The following is a 15,148-nucleotide window of genomic DNA, read 5'->3' as shown; positions in this document are numbered from 1 at the left end:
AGAGCCACACCTGTAAGGTGGTGGACCTGTCCTTTTCTATGGGATATGTTCAGAGTCCATGGATCTTCTTTCAGTCTTCTGCCTACATGGAGTAAGCCTGGCTGTTATCATTCTAGGAGCTGATGGTGGGAGGGGACTGGGAGCTCTTGCTTCTGTATGCAGACTTTCCCTTAATCCCCCTGAATAGTACCACTTCATGTCTTCCTTGGTGCTCTGGTTACCCAAGTCTGGAGTCTCTGGTTCATCCTGTCCAGAGAATAAACCTCCAGACTTCTGCTGGAGCAGTGACGGGGCCCTTGCCTGGGGCAGGGAACCAGTACTGCCTGTTTACAGCCTTCCTTATGTTCACACCTTCAGAGGAAACCTGTATCTTCAACAGTTGAGTTTTGGAGGGTGTTCTGGAGTGATTTGCCATCTAGAGCACTCAGTATTCTCCATATAAGTCAGTTACTATCCATTTGTCTGCTTTTCATCTTCCAAAATGTGACATTTCTAATCTTCTCTCTCAGCTTCTTTGTACTTGGGAGCTTGGCTATTCCTTGATTGTCAGTCTGAGAGGTAGCACAACACAGACTCGAGCCAGATCGCCTGGGTTTGAATACTGGCTCTGCCACTTATTAGCAGTGAAAACTTGGACAAGTTCCTTAAATGCTGGTGATTCAGTTCCTTCATCTATAAAATGGGGATCATCACCTACCTAGTAAGAGTGTTGAGGATTCCACTAGTTAATGCACTTAAATAATCATGTAGTAAATATTCCGTAAGTAGACGATATTTATGAATAATAATGGGATTTCCTATTAAGGGGAAGTGGAGATAAATGCATGTGTTCTGCCTGCCATTTTGAATTCGTTTTAGACTCGGTTTAATTCTAGATGGTTTTATCTAAACGTTATGTTCATTGCCTTAAAATCGTTTGCAAAGCACTGATCTACTTCCATAGCTTGCATTTTACAGATGAGGATCAAGCCTAGAGGGAGAGGAGACTCATCCAAGGTCACAGATTGAATTGGGCAGAGCTAGAACTAGAGACTAGACTCCTGGTGTCCAGACTTCAGGTCAGGTGTTCCTTCCTGCTCTCCTGTTGCCTCTTCTATCAGTGACAGTGACTGAACTGATTTCAGCTGCTACCATCTGAATTAATCTACCTCTGGTCAACTGTACTCATCCTTAACAACATGTCACCTTTTCGATCTTTCCAAGTTTTAGGGAGAGTGTGACAGCATTAGCAAGCATGCCACTTTCTCAAAATTCACTGCCAACTCTTGAACCTTGCTTAATTTTCTTTTTGGAAATGTTTGAAATTTAAATTCCTTAGGTGCCTGTTGGATAGTTAAGTAGAGGCATAACAGAAAAGAGTAATATTGATATATTGGATTTTTTTAAATCACATTTTATATCTGTGGTGACTCGAACTTCTTTGAAAAACCGAAAACACTGAACCCTCTCCCCAGAAAAATGCACATACTTACATATGTGCAAACTTTTGCATTCAGTCGTAAGAGCAGTTCCCCTGGAGCCCATCTTGGGATCTTGGGTTATGAATAGAACTGAGTATTATTCTCCTATCGGGGAAAGCCCATGTCTTTCTCCTTGGCAAATCATTTTATCTTAAAGGTTAGAAGGATAGTAGTGCAAGACTTCTTGGCAGCCTGTAACATAAGACTTAGTCTGGGTAGAGAGGTTTGCAGTCACAGAGGCTCTTATCTCCTCTTCCAAACAGTTGGTTTCATCCCCTTTCCTCTGGGCTACCGGGAGCCCAGTGCTCAGGCCGCATCTGTCATGTTCCTCTGGGTCCAGCAAATTGGGCAGACTCCCCAGATGCAATGCGTGTTCTCCACAATCTCTTATTCATGCGATTTAGACTCACCAGATTCCTATATTTCTATTCTTTCCTCACATACTCCTTTCTTTTTCTTTATTTGTGAGAGCAGAATGGGATCACCGCATATACATACTATTTGCTGACCCATAAGCTTAGAAGAGACAGGAACCTCCTCTACACACACACACACACACACACACACACACACACTCTCTCTCTCCCTCTCTCTCTCTCTCTCTCTCTCTCTCTCTCTCTCTCTCTCTCTCTCTCTCTCTCTCTCTCTCTCTTTTTTGCAACCACTAATAAAGGGTTCCTCAAAGATCTGCTGGCATCAGTCTTCCCAGCATTTTCCCAAGGCCCTTGCTAAAGTTTTGAACCCAGATCTGAGAATTTAGCCTTCAGAAGGAAATATCTTTTCCATGGGTGAAAGGCACAGTATTAGAATATTTCCTTTTGCCCCACTGAATCCGGGTACACAGTTTTCACTGAAACTGACTTCAAGAGCCTCACACTTGAGTGTGGAATCTTGCTTAGTTTGCTGTCATGCTGATTTTGTGATGAAAGAGTAGGTGGAGAAGGATATCAGGAAGTGAGGTAAGGACTTGTTGGTGCATGCCATTTTAATGTTATGTGTAGTGTAGTGAGTTACATGGGTGTAATTATAGAGCTAGAATAATCATATTAAAAGGAGCCATAGAGGTCTTCTATCAAAGCCATCCATTTTACAGGTGAAAAAACCCTGAGGCTTAGCGATATTAAGGGATTGCCCAAGGCACAAAGCTATATTATCTGAGATCCAACACAGCTGTTTGGTGGAAGCGTTGCTTTTACATCCTCTGTCAGATTACTCACCTGCCCTGCTAATGGTATAAAGCAGAGCAGGGAACAAACACCATCTGCAGTGTCATCTGTGAGCATGGAGGACAGTGATGTGTATGGCCAGATGCAACACCACTGTTCTATTTCAGGAGAGAAGACAGATGCAGGCTTTTTCTGCTAGTCTTCTGGACATACGAATTTTTGACTGTTTCGATTTGGAAATGACACTGTATTGGGAGATGTTGTGCCTCTGAATATTGCTCATTCCCGGGGCTTTCTACTGTCTTTTTTCAGGTCATTGTGTTTCATTTTCAGCCTTGCCTCTTTTTAATGAGTAATTAAAACTAAGGGCAAGAATGTGCTCCTATAGAGCACATGCGCACGTATCACAATGTGCACTTGTGATATGAATTCATATTCATCAAAAAGTCAGTTTTGCTCTTTTTTCTGTGAGTTATGTTGTAGGTGATGCTGTTAAATTTGGACACCAATTAGATGAATGAGAAAGTTTGATGCTTCCTGACACGTAGGTGGGGAAAGAGGGTTGGAGATTGTATGGTTAGGGCACTCAAGATGGCTGTTCTCTTGCTCTCTGTACATCCCCTGCCCGGCCAGTGCCTGCTTCACCTGTACCCTACTCGTATGACTGACCTGCCTACACTCTTTTCCCCACCCCAGCTGGTGATTGTTCTTATCAAAGGAGCCGGGAGGGGTGTGCCCCTCTGCTGGTTTCCGTGGTAACTAATGAGCCCACCTGACGTCAATTCCCCTATAACTAGTAATCTCCCCTTCCATGTGGGAGTGAAGACTGCCACCCTGTCCTGCCCGCTGTCTGCCGCACACGGTGGGGTGTCGCTCCAGGGCCTTGCTTCAGACATGTAAGGTCCCCCATCCATTACACTATTGATGTCTCTGTTGCTGCAGACTCGGGGCTCTTTCTTGGTCTTAAAGCTGGGCAAGTGCAGGCCATGTTGCCTGCTGTGTGCAGCCCAACAGAGGTATCTTGGAAAATCAGTTACTAGCTGAGCAACATTCATGGCATTCATCCTGAGGCTTCTGGAGCTTGGCCGGCTAGTTGGGTGAATTTAAGAATCCTGTGTTTGGGGATGCTTCTTACTGCAGGTGGTTCCTCTATTTTGTGCATGAGATTCCATTGTTTGCCCCTTGGCCGTGCCTGGTTCAGCTTGTGGGCTGGTTGATGGAAAATGAGACCACATTGTTTTTCTGAAGATGTGTTCCTGTAGCCCCTCCCGAATTACAAGTATGGCATCTACCTTCCTACTTTTGGTTTGTTGACTGTTGTCACTTACATTACCTCCTTGGCATAGAAACCAGCCAGCTTCCCCACAATCAGTTTAGGTCTTTTCTACCCAAACAGCTGATCACATCATTACTTGTTTCTAGGTGGGGGGAAGAGAGAATGAACGAAGATGTGTGAACCAGGAATTGGCAAGCATTTTCTGTAAAGAGCCAGATAGTAAATATTTTAGGATTTGTGGGTCATACAGTTTCAGTTGCAGCTACTCAACTCTGGTGTTATAGCACTAGAGCAGCCGTACACAGTACATAAACGAATGGGTCTGGCTGTATTCCAGTAAAATTTTATTTACAAAAACAGGTGTGGGCCAGACCCGTTGCCTGACCCATATTGTATACTGATATGGCCTTTGTAAAGTTTAAGGTTTTTGGAGTAGATTACACTTGCTTTATCGCCCCGGTGTATACTTCAGAAATTGGAAGCATCTCTTGTTAAAGAGTACAGGTGAATCAGAAGTGAAAAACTTTCTTTTTCCAGCTTACTGCAGGTGATCATGGGACTGTCCTGGTCGGTGACTGAATAACTGACATAGGAGAAGTTACTGTTACATTTTGCATCTCATCTTTAAAGTCTTATAGCTCTGCTGAAGCTTGAAGCAGACTATTCCAAAGCATTAACTAAAGACACCGTGCTCCCTTTCTGTCTTAGTTGAAGCTGAGGATGCTTAGCTGCTTGCACAATGGCAGGCCAGAGGAGACTGTGATGGCTCCTGTGCTCCAGTGGACCTGAGCGGCTGTGTGCAGGGCCGTGAAGGTAAGGGCCAGAGCTTGGGCTTTTGGCAGGCAAGGTAGATCAGTAGTTCAGGTATGACCCAATATGTCTGGGCACTGTGCTGCATATCTGATGAGAATACAAAAATGCTTTTCAGAAAATAAGCTCAAGAACAGATATTTGTGCAAGCATCTTCATAGCATTGTTGTTCACAATATGCAAAAGATGGAAGCAACCCAATGGTGGACTGCATCAGTGGTTGAATGGATAAAATGTGGTACATTTTGTTCCATACATACAATGGAATAATATTCCATATATACATTGGAATATTATTCAGCCTTAAAAAGGAAGGAAATTCTGACACATACTGCAGCATGGATGAACCTTAAAGGCATTGTTCTAAGTTTTGAAAGAAGCCAATCACAGAAGGACAAATATCGTACGATTCTTCTTAAATGAGGTAACTAGAGTAGTCAAATTCATAAAGATAAAAAGTAGAATGGAGATTTTGCAGTGCTTGGGAGAAGAAGGGAATCGGGAGTTAGTGTTTAATGGGTACAGGATCTCAGTTTAGGAAGATGAAGAAGTTCTGGAGGTGGATGGTGGTAATGGTTGTACAATAGTGTGAATGTACTTAATGCCACTGAATTGTACACTTAAAAATGGTTTAAATGGTAAATTTTATGTATATTTTACTACAAGTAAAAAAGAAGAGAGAAGCTGAAGAAGACTTGTTAGCAAGTGGGCAAATGAGATTGCTTATAGTGCTTTGTGATTGGAGAGACACTAAAAACAGAATTTGTCTCTATTCAGATCCACTGATCAAAAACATTTCATACTAAGGAGTAATCTTTCTTCTTTAGCTTTTGCAGTAAGCTGCTTCAGCTGTTAAGAGCCACATTTTATTAGCTCAGCCCTGTGGCTGCACTTCAAATGGTCACTTAAAAGGAATTGACTTGTAAGAGATACACATTTAAGTGATGCACACATGTTATAAGCTTATTTTTCCGTACTGATTTGCAAAATCTAAATGTCATGTAACCTTTAACAGAGCTATCCTGAGGATCAGCGAAACATACTATGCTAACCTGTCTTCCACTGTTGGCATAGTCTACAAGTTACAAATGACTTTCAGATCTTTGCTCCAACCGCTTATTTTGGTCCTAAACACTAAACCTGCGTTTCCATTTGTCCTGTTGATCCTTATGCTCATTCCTTCTCAACAGTCTCTTCTTTTGTTCCCTTTGTGTAAGGATGGCACACCATCCATCTAGTCATGTAGGATTGAAACTCTAGGATTGGCTTTGGCTTGTCCCCTCTCTTTTAGGTGTATCTGTGGCATTTATAATGACAGTTACATAGTTATTTACAGTATTGTAACTCTGTGACAGCAGGGGCTGTGACTGAATCATTTACTGAGGGGTCTGCATAACAGGTGCTCAGCAACCCACTGTCCTAATTAAGACCCTCTTCACCTTTTACCTAACCTGGGGTTTCTTTAACTCTAGCAGCTTGCTGAGAATTCTTATAAACCCTTTAGGGGATGATCCTGGTATAGCTAAGGGATTGTTTTTCATCTCTGATCATGTCATTCTCCTGCTCTGAGTGACTTCCCTTTCATTCTCATTCAACAGTGTATCAGCAGATATGTCAGCGCCTTCCATGAGCCAAGTACTGTCCTAAGTGCTGGGGCCGCAGCAGTGAGCAGAGTAGGCAAAACCTCTGTGAGTGTGAGCTTACCTTCCAGCCTGGGGGTGTGGGGGACAGGACAACACAATAAACAAATGAATAGATATAAAATGTCCAGTGGTGATGTGTCCTATGGAGAAAAATAAAGGATAATAAGGGGACTGAGTGCTGTTTTCTCAGAGGGACCAGAGCCAGTCTCTCTGAGTAGAGACCTGAAGGAAGGGAAGGAGGGATCCACGAGTGTATCTGAGGGAAGAGTATTCTAGGCAGAGGGAATAATCAGCACAGCTGAAGCAGGAGCGTAGTTGGCATTTTGGGGAAACAGCAGGCAGCTGGTGTGATAAGAATAGCATGACCCAGGAGAGAAGTGGAAGGACGCAAGGTCGGAGAGCTAGCCCCCAGGCCCAGCATAATTCCTTGCACAGTACAGTACAGCTCAGTAGATAGTTGTTGAATGAGTGAGTAAGTGAATGAATTAATGAAGCTAGACAGTATTTATTTATTTATGAATGAGTGAATGAAGAATCAGGGCAGGGCAGGCTGAGTCTTAGAGGTGTATCTAAGAGAGGTAGGATGCATTTTCCATAGTTCATGAAGCAAGCACAGAATATCATTTCCGCTTTCCCCTTCTTGTCCGTTCAGGAGAGATAATGGTAATGGCCAGAGCAAGAGAGACCAATTCTGGCTTGTCCTTGAAGGAACGTCTGTTCTTCCACACCACAGAGAAAAGCAGAGGTTAGAAACTTGTCAGGGGAGCAGGAAGTAGAACAGAGCTGCTCAGCTCTTGGTGGGTTTCAAAGGTGGTCCTACCCATGTTGGGTAAAGCTTGCCTTTTTTTCCACATGTCCATAGGCTATCACTTTAAGTCAGCAAGACATCTGGGAAGAGCCATGGCGTAGTGGCAGTGCAGGAGCAGCAGCTGCTAGCTGGTTTTCTCTAGGATTAATGGAAGGACTGCTGGTTTAACTGAATCTCTGATTATTCTAAGCTGCTCACAGAAATCTGTCACTGCCTTCTGTGAGATATAAGAGGGAGAAGCTTAAGGATGTTCTGTTGGTGTCGACTGCCACTCTGTGTGAATTTTCTAGGATCTCCACCTGTGTTCTTTTTTATAAATTTATTTATTTTTGGCTGTGTTAGGTCTTCGTTGCTGTGCGCAGGCTTTCTCTAGTTGCGATGAGCAGGGGCTCCTCTTTGTTGCAGTGTGTGGGTTTCTCATTGTGGTGGCTTGTCTTCTTGTGGAGCACGGGCTCTAGGTGCTCGGGCTTCAGTAGTTGTGGCATGTGGGCTCGTGGGCTCTAGAGTGCAGGCTCAGTAGTTGTGGCATATGGCCTTAGTTGCTCCGCGGCATGTGGGATCGTCCCAGATCAGGGCTCGAACCCATGTCCCCTGAGTTGGCAGGCGGATTCTTAACCACTGCACGACCAGGGAAGCCCTCCACCTGTGTTCTTGATAGTCCAGTTCCTTCAGACTTGGCCCCTCTCTGCCTTTCTCCCCTAGTTGCCCACAGTCTCCGCCTGCTGGCTGTCTCTAAGGACCTAAGTTCTCCAACTTCTGGGGCTCTGCTCTAGTATTCCTTTGGCTTGGAGTACCCACTCACCTCGGCCAGCAGAGTCCTACCCACGCTTCAAAGCTCCTTTTGTAGTTTTCTCTTCTTAAGGGGAGAGAAGCAGCCAAACACTCCTTCCTCTGTTCTCCTAAAGCACTTTGCATTTGTGTCTGTTCAGCATTGTCTTGTGGTCAAAAGTTTGCTTGCCTGACTCCCTGCCAACCTGTGTTTCTGTTGGGCAGAGACCCGTGCCATCTTTTTTCTTTTGCCCTATCACAGTGGGGAGTTGTCGTGTGAAATCCCATCTCTCTGAAGACAGTTTTCTCATATTCCTCCAGGTGCAGTTAATCTCTCCCTCTCCCACTTTAACCCCTCGTTACTCAGAGTATTGTCATTGCATCAGCATTGCCTGAGAGCCTGTGAGAAATGCAGGATGTCGGACCTGCTAAGCTAGAATCTGGTGATTCTTACGTCCTGTGCACCTGAAAGTTTGAGAAGCATTGCCTTAACACTTTGCACCTACCCCCCTTAGCATACTGAGCAGAATGTAATTGTGTTAGAGAGTCTTTCTCCACCTCTAGATGTTGAGCTTTGGAAGCATGTGAAGCATCCATTAGTTAACACAGTTTTTGGCATGTTTCAAATGTATGAAAGTGTTTGCCGAATTACCCTCAAGGGGCCCTGGCATTATGTTTGAGATGCTCCTTCAGTCAGCATATTGTTGAAGTGCATTTAGCTGTGCATGGTGCTTTGCTAGGTACGTGAGGCACCCTGCTATGAGTAGGAGTCAGCCCCTATCTTTGGCATTTAAAGACTGGTGAGAGAGAGCTACCCATCAGTTAACTATGAGGCAAGGCAGAGTGTGATAAATTCTGTAACTGCCCCAGTATCACCAGAGGCCTGAGGGAACACCAGAGAGACGACAGTTATTTCCAGTTTAGAGGGTTTGTGATGGTTTCATGGAGAGGATGGTGTCTGATTGGTACCTTGTAAGATGAATAGGACTTTGACAGACAGATATGGTAGGAAGAGGCATTCCATGCTGGGGAGAGCCTGTTCAAGGGCCCAGGCATGAAAGTGTATAGGCAGGATGTTTCTTGAACAGGTAAGACATGGAGGAGCAAGGTGGAAGGTGTGATTGGGGAGGTGGGTTGAATGCAGACTGAACTCCTTGAATTCTCATGGTCAGGAGTCTGAACTGGTAAGAAACATTTGCAAATCACATGTGGTTGGTACAGTTAGATGTTGAGTGGTTTCTGATGGCTCCTCCCTCCTGTCTCCTACTTAACTCCCATTCTACCTTGCTGGACATGGGTGAGCCAGGGGAGGGTTTGGAAGAGGTGGGGACAGGCCTGAGTGTTTAGCCAGCTCTTTACTGGCTCTTTCCGTGGGACCATAGCCCCAGGTCTTTTTTTAGTGCTAGCTGGTCGGCCACTTCCTCCCTCACCCCCTTCCTGAATCACTTACCCCGTGGGGCCCCCCTAAAGCAGAGACACCCAAGCTCCATCACAGAGGGTTTCACACAGTGTGCTTTAAATGCCATCAAAACCCCAGACCAAACCAATTCCGTATGTTTCATTGTACTTGTCATCTGTTTCCCGGCCCCATGGGTTTGTGAGGAGTAAACATTTCTGCGTAGAGTAGGATGGATGAGCATCCCTCTGACCGTGTTGTGGGCTGGCAGGCAAGCTATCCAGCATTCAAGATGAAGTGACACCCCCCACACCCCATTTCATTACATGCCACCTTGTTAGACATGCACCTGAACTAGACAACTGTGGAGTGGTTTATTTCTTCCACGGTTGAGAATGCACTGTTAGCTTTTGGAAGGCAAGCCCTCCGCCAGTTGGCCCCAAGCCTTATCATCTTTTTCTTGAGGCTTTTACTTCAATTAATAAATTTTCAGATAAGGCTAGAGAGTAACACTCCTTATGCTTTCTTTAGTTAAGGGCCAGTGCCTTCCTCCCACCAGTTCCACCAGCCCAGAGCCAGAAGATCAGGATTAAAAAGAAGAGGTGAAACTCACAGAAGTTTTGTTATTTTTATCTCAGATGAAGGACTGAGAGCTACCTTTTAGATGAAATCGTTTTAGGATTTATTAAGAAGACCCAAGAATGAGGCACTAAGTGCTAGGATACAATCCTTCCTTTCCATGGGAAGAATATACAGCCTTGATGGGGAGACATTCATTAGGGACAACATAGTGTGGTATCTCGAGGCTTGTACCAGGTGCTATAGGAAGGGGAGAGCTGACTGCCTGGAAGTCAGGTTAGCCCCTCAGGAGGGAGCATTTGAGCTGGATCTTCAAGGATGAGGAATAATTCACCAGGCAGAAAAGTAAGGGATATGGCTCCAAGCAGAGGGAATAGAGCGATGTAAGGGAATTGGCAGAGGCTTGGAAGAGAGGCATGGTGGGGAATAAAACTGGTTAGGGTAGATTGGCACCAGTTTAGAATTTGGATCTGACTCAGGCAGTAGGGAGCTCCACAAAATGGAGACTGACACGACCAGACTCAATTTTAAATCGAGTTGATTCATTCAGAAGCTTCATTCATTCAACATATACTGAGTGTTAATTGCTAGACTATTCCAGGAAACATGAAAGATTGCTCCCTTGGTGGGACTCGTGTTTTAGTAGGATAGGTAAGTTCGTTTTGTCAGGCACCCACCATTTGCTCTTGTCAAGGTTACCAGTGACCTCCACTTCCACGATGTAGAGCTATTCCATGACCACAAAGATCTCCCTTGTGCTACCGCTTTATCATCAGGCCCATCTCTCTCCCACCCACCATCTCTAATCGCTAGCAACCACTAATTTGTTCTTCATCTCTCATCTCATATATAAATGGAAACATAGAGTATTTGACCTTTGAGATTGGCTTTTTTCACTCAGCGTAATGCATTTGAGGGCCATCCAAGTTTTTGTATTGATAGTTTTTTCCTTTATAGTTCTGAGTAGTAGTCCATGGTATGGATGCACCACGTTTTGTTTAACCACTCACCCACTGAAAAACATTTAGGTTCTTTCCAGTTTGGGCGTATTACGAATAAAGGTGCTGTGAACATTCATTTACAGGCTTTTGTATGAATGTAGGTATTTATTTCTCTGGGATAAATGCCCAAGACTACAACTGCTGTGCCACATGGTAAATTCATTTTCAGTTTTAGAAGAAATCACCAAACTGCTTTCCAGAGTAGCTGTACCATTTTACATTCCTACCAGCATATGTGAGTGCAATGGTTAATTTTGTGTGTCAGCTTGACTGGGCTTTGGTGCCCAGTTGTTTGATCAAACACCAGTCTAGATGTTGCTGTGAACATATTTTTTAGATGTGATTAACATTTAAATAGTAGACGTAGAGTAAAGCAAATGACCTTCCGTAATGTGGTGGGCCTCATCCAATCAGTCTAAGGTCTTAAGAGCAAAAACTGAGGTTTCCCAAAGAAGAAACAGTTCTTCCAGGTTGCAACATAGAAACCCTGCCTTTATTTCCCACTTGCTGGCAGATTTCAGTGAATTTTTTTATAAACTGAGGTTTATGTCAAAGTTCCTTTTTTTGCCTAAAGACGTCCAATTGCTCCAGTCCTATTTGCTGAAAAGACTGTCTTTCCTCCATTCAAGGTACACAAATGCTTGTGTACCTTTGTCGAAAACCAGTTGGCTGTACCTGTGTGGGGCTACTTCTGGGTTCTCTGTTCTGTTTCATTGGTCAGTGTCCCTATTCCTGCACCAGTACAGCACAGTTTTGCTTATTCTAGCCGTCTGTGTAATAAGTCGTGAAATGGGTAGAGTTACTCCTCCCACTGTACTATTTTATTTTATCTTTTTCCCCCATTGTAACTGTTTTTAATTGCACAATTCAGTGGCATTAAATTCATTTACAATGTTGTATAGCCATCACTGCTATCTATTTATAAAAACTTTTTCATCACCCAAAGCAGAACTCTATAAACATTAAGCAATAATGCCTCAATGCCCCTTATCCCAGCCCCTGGTAGCCTTTGTTTTATGTTTTGTCCCTATGATTTTCCCTATTCTAGACCCTTCGTATAACTGGAATCATAAAATATTGTCCTTTTGTCCCTGGTTTATTTGGCTTAGTGTAATGTTTTCAGGGTTCATCTATGTTGTAGTATGTATTAGAATATCATTCCTTTTTTAAAAAAATAGTCTTGTTTTGTTAGAGCAGCTTTAGGTTCACGGCAAAAATGAACAGAACACAGAGATTTCCCATACACTCCCTATTCCCACTGCACACACAGCCTCCCCCACTGTCAGTATCCTGCACCGGAGTGGTACTTTTGTTATAATCGATAAACCTATATCGAGACATCATTATCACCCAAAGTCCATAATTTACATTAGGGTGCACTTTTGTGATAAATATGTCATACGTTTATCAAAAACCATATTCTGTGCCCTAAAAATCTGCCCTAAATATGTATATGTATAACTGATTCACTTTGTTGTAAAGCAGAAACTAACACACCATTGTAAAACAGTTATACTGCAATAAAGATGTTAAAAAATATATATATATCATCTGTGCTCCACCTATTAATCCCTCCCTAACCCCTGGCAACCAGTGATCCTTGTACTATCGCCATAGTTGTGCCTTTTCCAGAATGTCATGTAGTTGGAATCATACAGTATGTAACTTTTTAAGATTGGCTACTTTCACTTAAATATGCATTTAAGGTTCCTCCCTGTCTTTTCATGGCTTGATAGCTCATTTCTTTTTTTTTTTTAAATTAATTAATTAATTAATTTTTGGCTGTGTTGGGTCTTTGTTGCTGCGCGCAGGCTTTCTGTAGTTGCGGCGAGCTGGGGCTACTCTTCGTTGTGGTGCATGGCCTTCTCATTGCAGTGGCTTCTTTTGTTGCAGAGCATGGGCTCTAGGCACGCGGGCTTCAGTAGTTGTGGCATGTGGGCTCAGTAGTTGTGGCTCGCGCGCTCTAGAGCACAGGCTCAGTAGTTGTGGCGCGTGGGCTTAGTTGCTCCGCAGCATGTGGGATCTTCCCGGACCAGGGCTTGAACCCATGTCCCCTGCATTGGCAGGCAGATTCTCAACTACTGCGCCACCAGGGAAGTCCCAGCTCATTTCTTTTTAATGCTGAAAAATATTCCATTGACCTGATGTACCACAGTTTATTTATCCACTGACCTACTGAAGGACATCTTGGCTGATTACAGGTTTTAGCAGTTATGAATAAAGTTGCTATAAACATTTATGTGCAGATTTTTATGTGGACATACATTTTTACCTCCTTTGGGAAAATCCCAGGGAGTGTGATTGCTGGATTATATGATAAGAATATGTTGAGTTTTGTCAGAAGGTGCCAAACTGTCTTCCAGAGTCGCTGTACCATTTTTCATTCCTGCCAGTGATGATGAGAGTTTCTGTTGCTCCACATCCTTGCCAGCATTTGGTGTTATCAGTGCTCTGGATTTTGGCCATTCTAGTAGATGTGTATTTTTACCTCATTGTTTTAATTTGCGTTTCCCTGATGACGTGGTTTGGAGTATCTTAATATGCTTCTTTAATACGCTTATTTGTCATCTGTGTATCTTCTTTGGTGAGACTTCTGTTAGGCTTTTGCCCATTTTTAAATTCAGCTGTTTTCTTATTGTTGGATTTTAAGAATTTTTTGCATATTTTGAGTAACAGTCCTTTATCAGACATGTGTTTTACAAATATTTTCTTCCAATCTGTGGCTTCTTTCTTGATTTCATTCTTTTTAAGGCTGATTGATAATCTGTTGTATGTATATACCATGTTTTGTTTATCCATTCATCTATTGATGGGCACTTGGGTTGTTTCCATCTTTTGGCTACTGTGAATAATGGTGCTGTGAACATGGGTGTACAAATACCTCTTTGAGACTCTGCTTTCAGTTCTTTTGGATACATACCTAGGAATGGAATTGCTGTGTCATATTGTTATTCTGTGTTTAACTTTTTGAGAAACCACCAAACTGCTTTCCACAGCGGCTACACCATTTTGCATCTCACCAGCAGTGCACAAGGGTTCCAGTATCACCACATCTTCACCAACACTTGTTATTTTCTGTTTGGTTTTTCTTTTCTTAATTTTTTTTTCTTTGATAATAGCTATCCTCGCGAGTGTGGTGTGAAGTGGTGTCTCACTGTGGTTTTGATTTGTATTTCCCAGATGATTAATGATGTTAAACATCTTTTCATATGCTTATTGGCCATTTGCACTTAATTTTTGTTAAAAATTGTTTTAGCTGTTTTAGTTCCTTTGCCTTTCCATATAAATTTGAGAATAATCTTTATATCTATAAAAATGATCTTGCTGGACTTTTGATAGGAATTGCATTAAATCTGTACACCAGTTTGGGGAGAATTGACATCTTTATTGCATTGAGTCTTGTAATCCTTGGACACAGTATGTCTCTCCATTTATTTAGATCTTTGATGTCTTTCATCAGCATTTTGTAGCATGTAAGTCCTCTAAATCAGCTTGTTGGATTTACACTGAAGTATTTAATTTTTTGAACAATTATATAATTATATTTCAAATTCTGGTTTACACGCGTTAATGGATAGTATGTGGAAATACAGTTGACTTTCTATGTCAATATTGTGTCCTGTAGCCTTATGTACTGTGACCTTGCTGAACTCACTCATTAGTTCTAAGTTAGTTCTGTGTGGGGTTTGGTGTTTCTCTGTGGGGTGGGGGTTGGTAGATTGCTTTGGATTTTGGACATAAACCATCGTGTCATTGGCAAATAGAGATAGTATTATTTCTTATTTTCTGATGTGTATTCCTTTTATTTCACTTTGTTACCTTACTGCACTGGCTCGAACTTCCAGGACTGTGTTAAATAGCAGTGGTAGGAGTAGACATCCTTGCCTTTTTCTTCATCTTAAGGGAGAGCATTCAGTCTTTTACCAGTAAGTATGAAGTTAGCTAAAGTTTTTTTGTAGACATTCTTTATCAAGTTGAGGGAATTACCCTCTACTCCTGGTGTTTATCATGAATAGGTGTTGAATTTTGTGATATGCTTTTTCTACGTTGATTGAGAGGATCATGTGACTTCTTTTTCTTTTAACCTGTTATTATGGTGGGTTATATTGATTAATTTTTGAATATTGAACCTGCCTTGGATCCCTGAAATAAACCCTACTTGGTCACAGTATATAGTTCTTTTCATATATTGCTGAATTCTATTTGCTAATATTTTGTTAAGGGTTTCTGCATCTATATTC

At 42.6% G+C, this 15,148-nt stretch overlaps 1 protein-coding gene across 9 annotated transcripts in view; it reads left to right on the top strand.

Annotated features, from left to right (window-relative positions):
• The window catches only part of KLHL18 (kelch like family member 18), a 53,825-nt gene that overhangs the window by 2,795 nt on the left and 35,882 nt on the right, over positions 1-15,148 (top strand). For 2 of the 9 annotated variants that reach the window (XM_028478710.2, XM_028478707.2), the window contains exon 1: positions 4,400-4,715. The exons of 5 other annotated variants lie outside the window; for them this stretch is intronic. Coding sequence is in view for 1 of the 4 variants with exons in the window: in XM_055079370.1 (XP_054935345.1) it covers positions 6,311-6,400 (90 nt within the window). In the remaining 3 variants the exon portion in view is untranslated. Of the gene's footprint in view, positions 1-4,399; positions 4,716-6,310; positions 6,401-7,076; positions 7,101-15,148 lie in introns of those variants that run through there. 2 more of the 9 variants (XM_055079370.1, XM_028478711.2) reach the window with 2 other exon arrangements.

Source organism: Physeter macrocephalus, chromosome 18 (genome assembly GCF_002837175.3).
Source record: "Physeter macrocephalus isolate SW-GA chromosome 18, ASM283717v5, whole genome shotgun sequence".
Lineage (NCBI taxonomy): Eukaryota > Metazoa > Chordata > Mammalia > Artiodactyla > Physeteridae > Physeter > Physeter macrocephalus.
The sequence above is the reverse complement of the archived record's forward strand: the minus strand, read 5'-3'. Positions and strand labels throughout refer to the sequence as shown.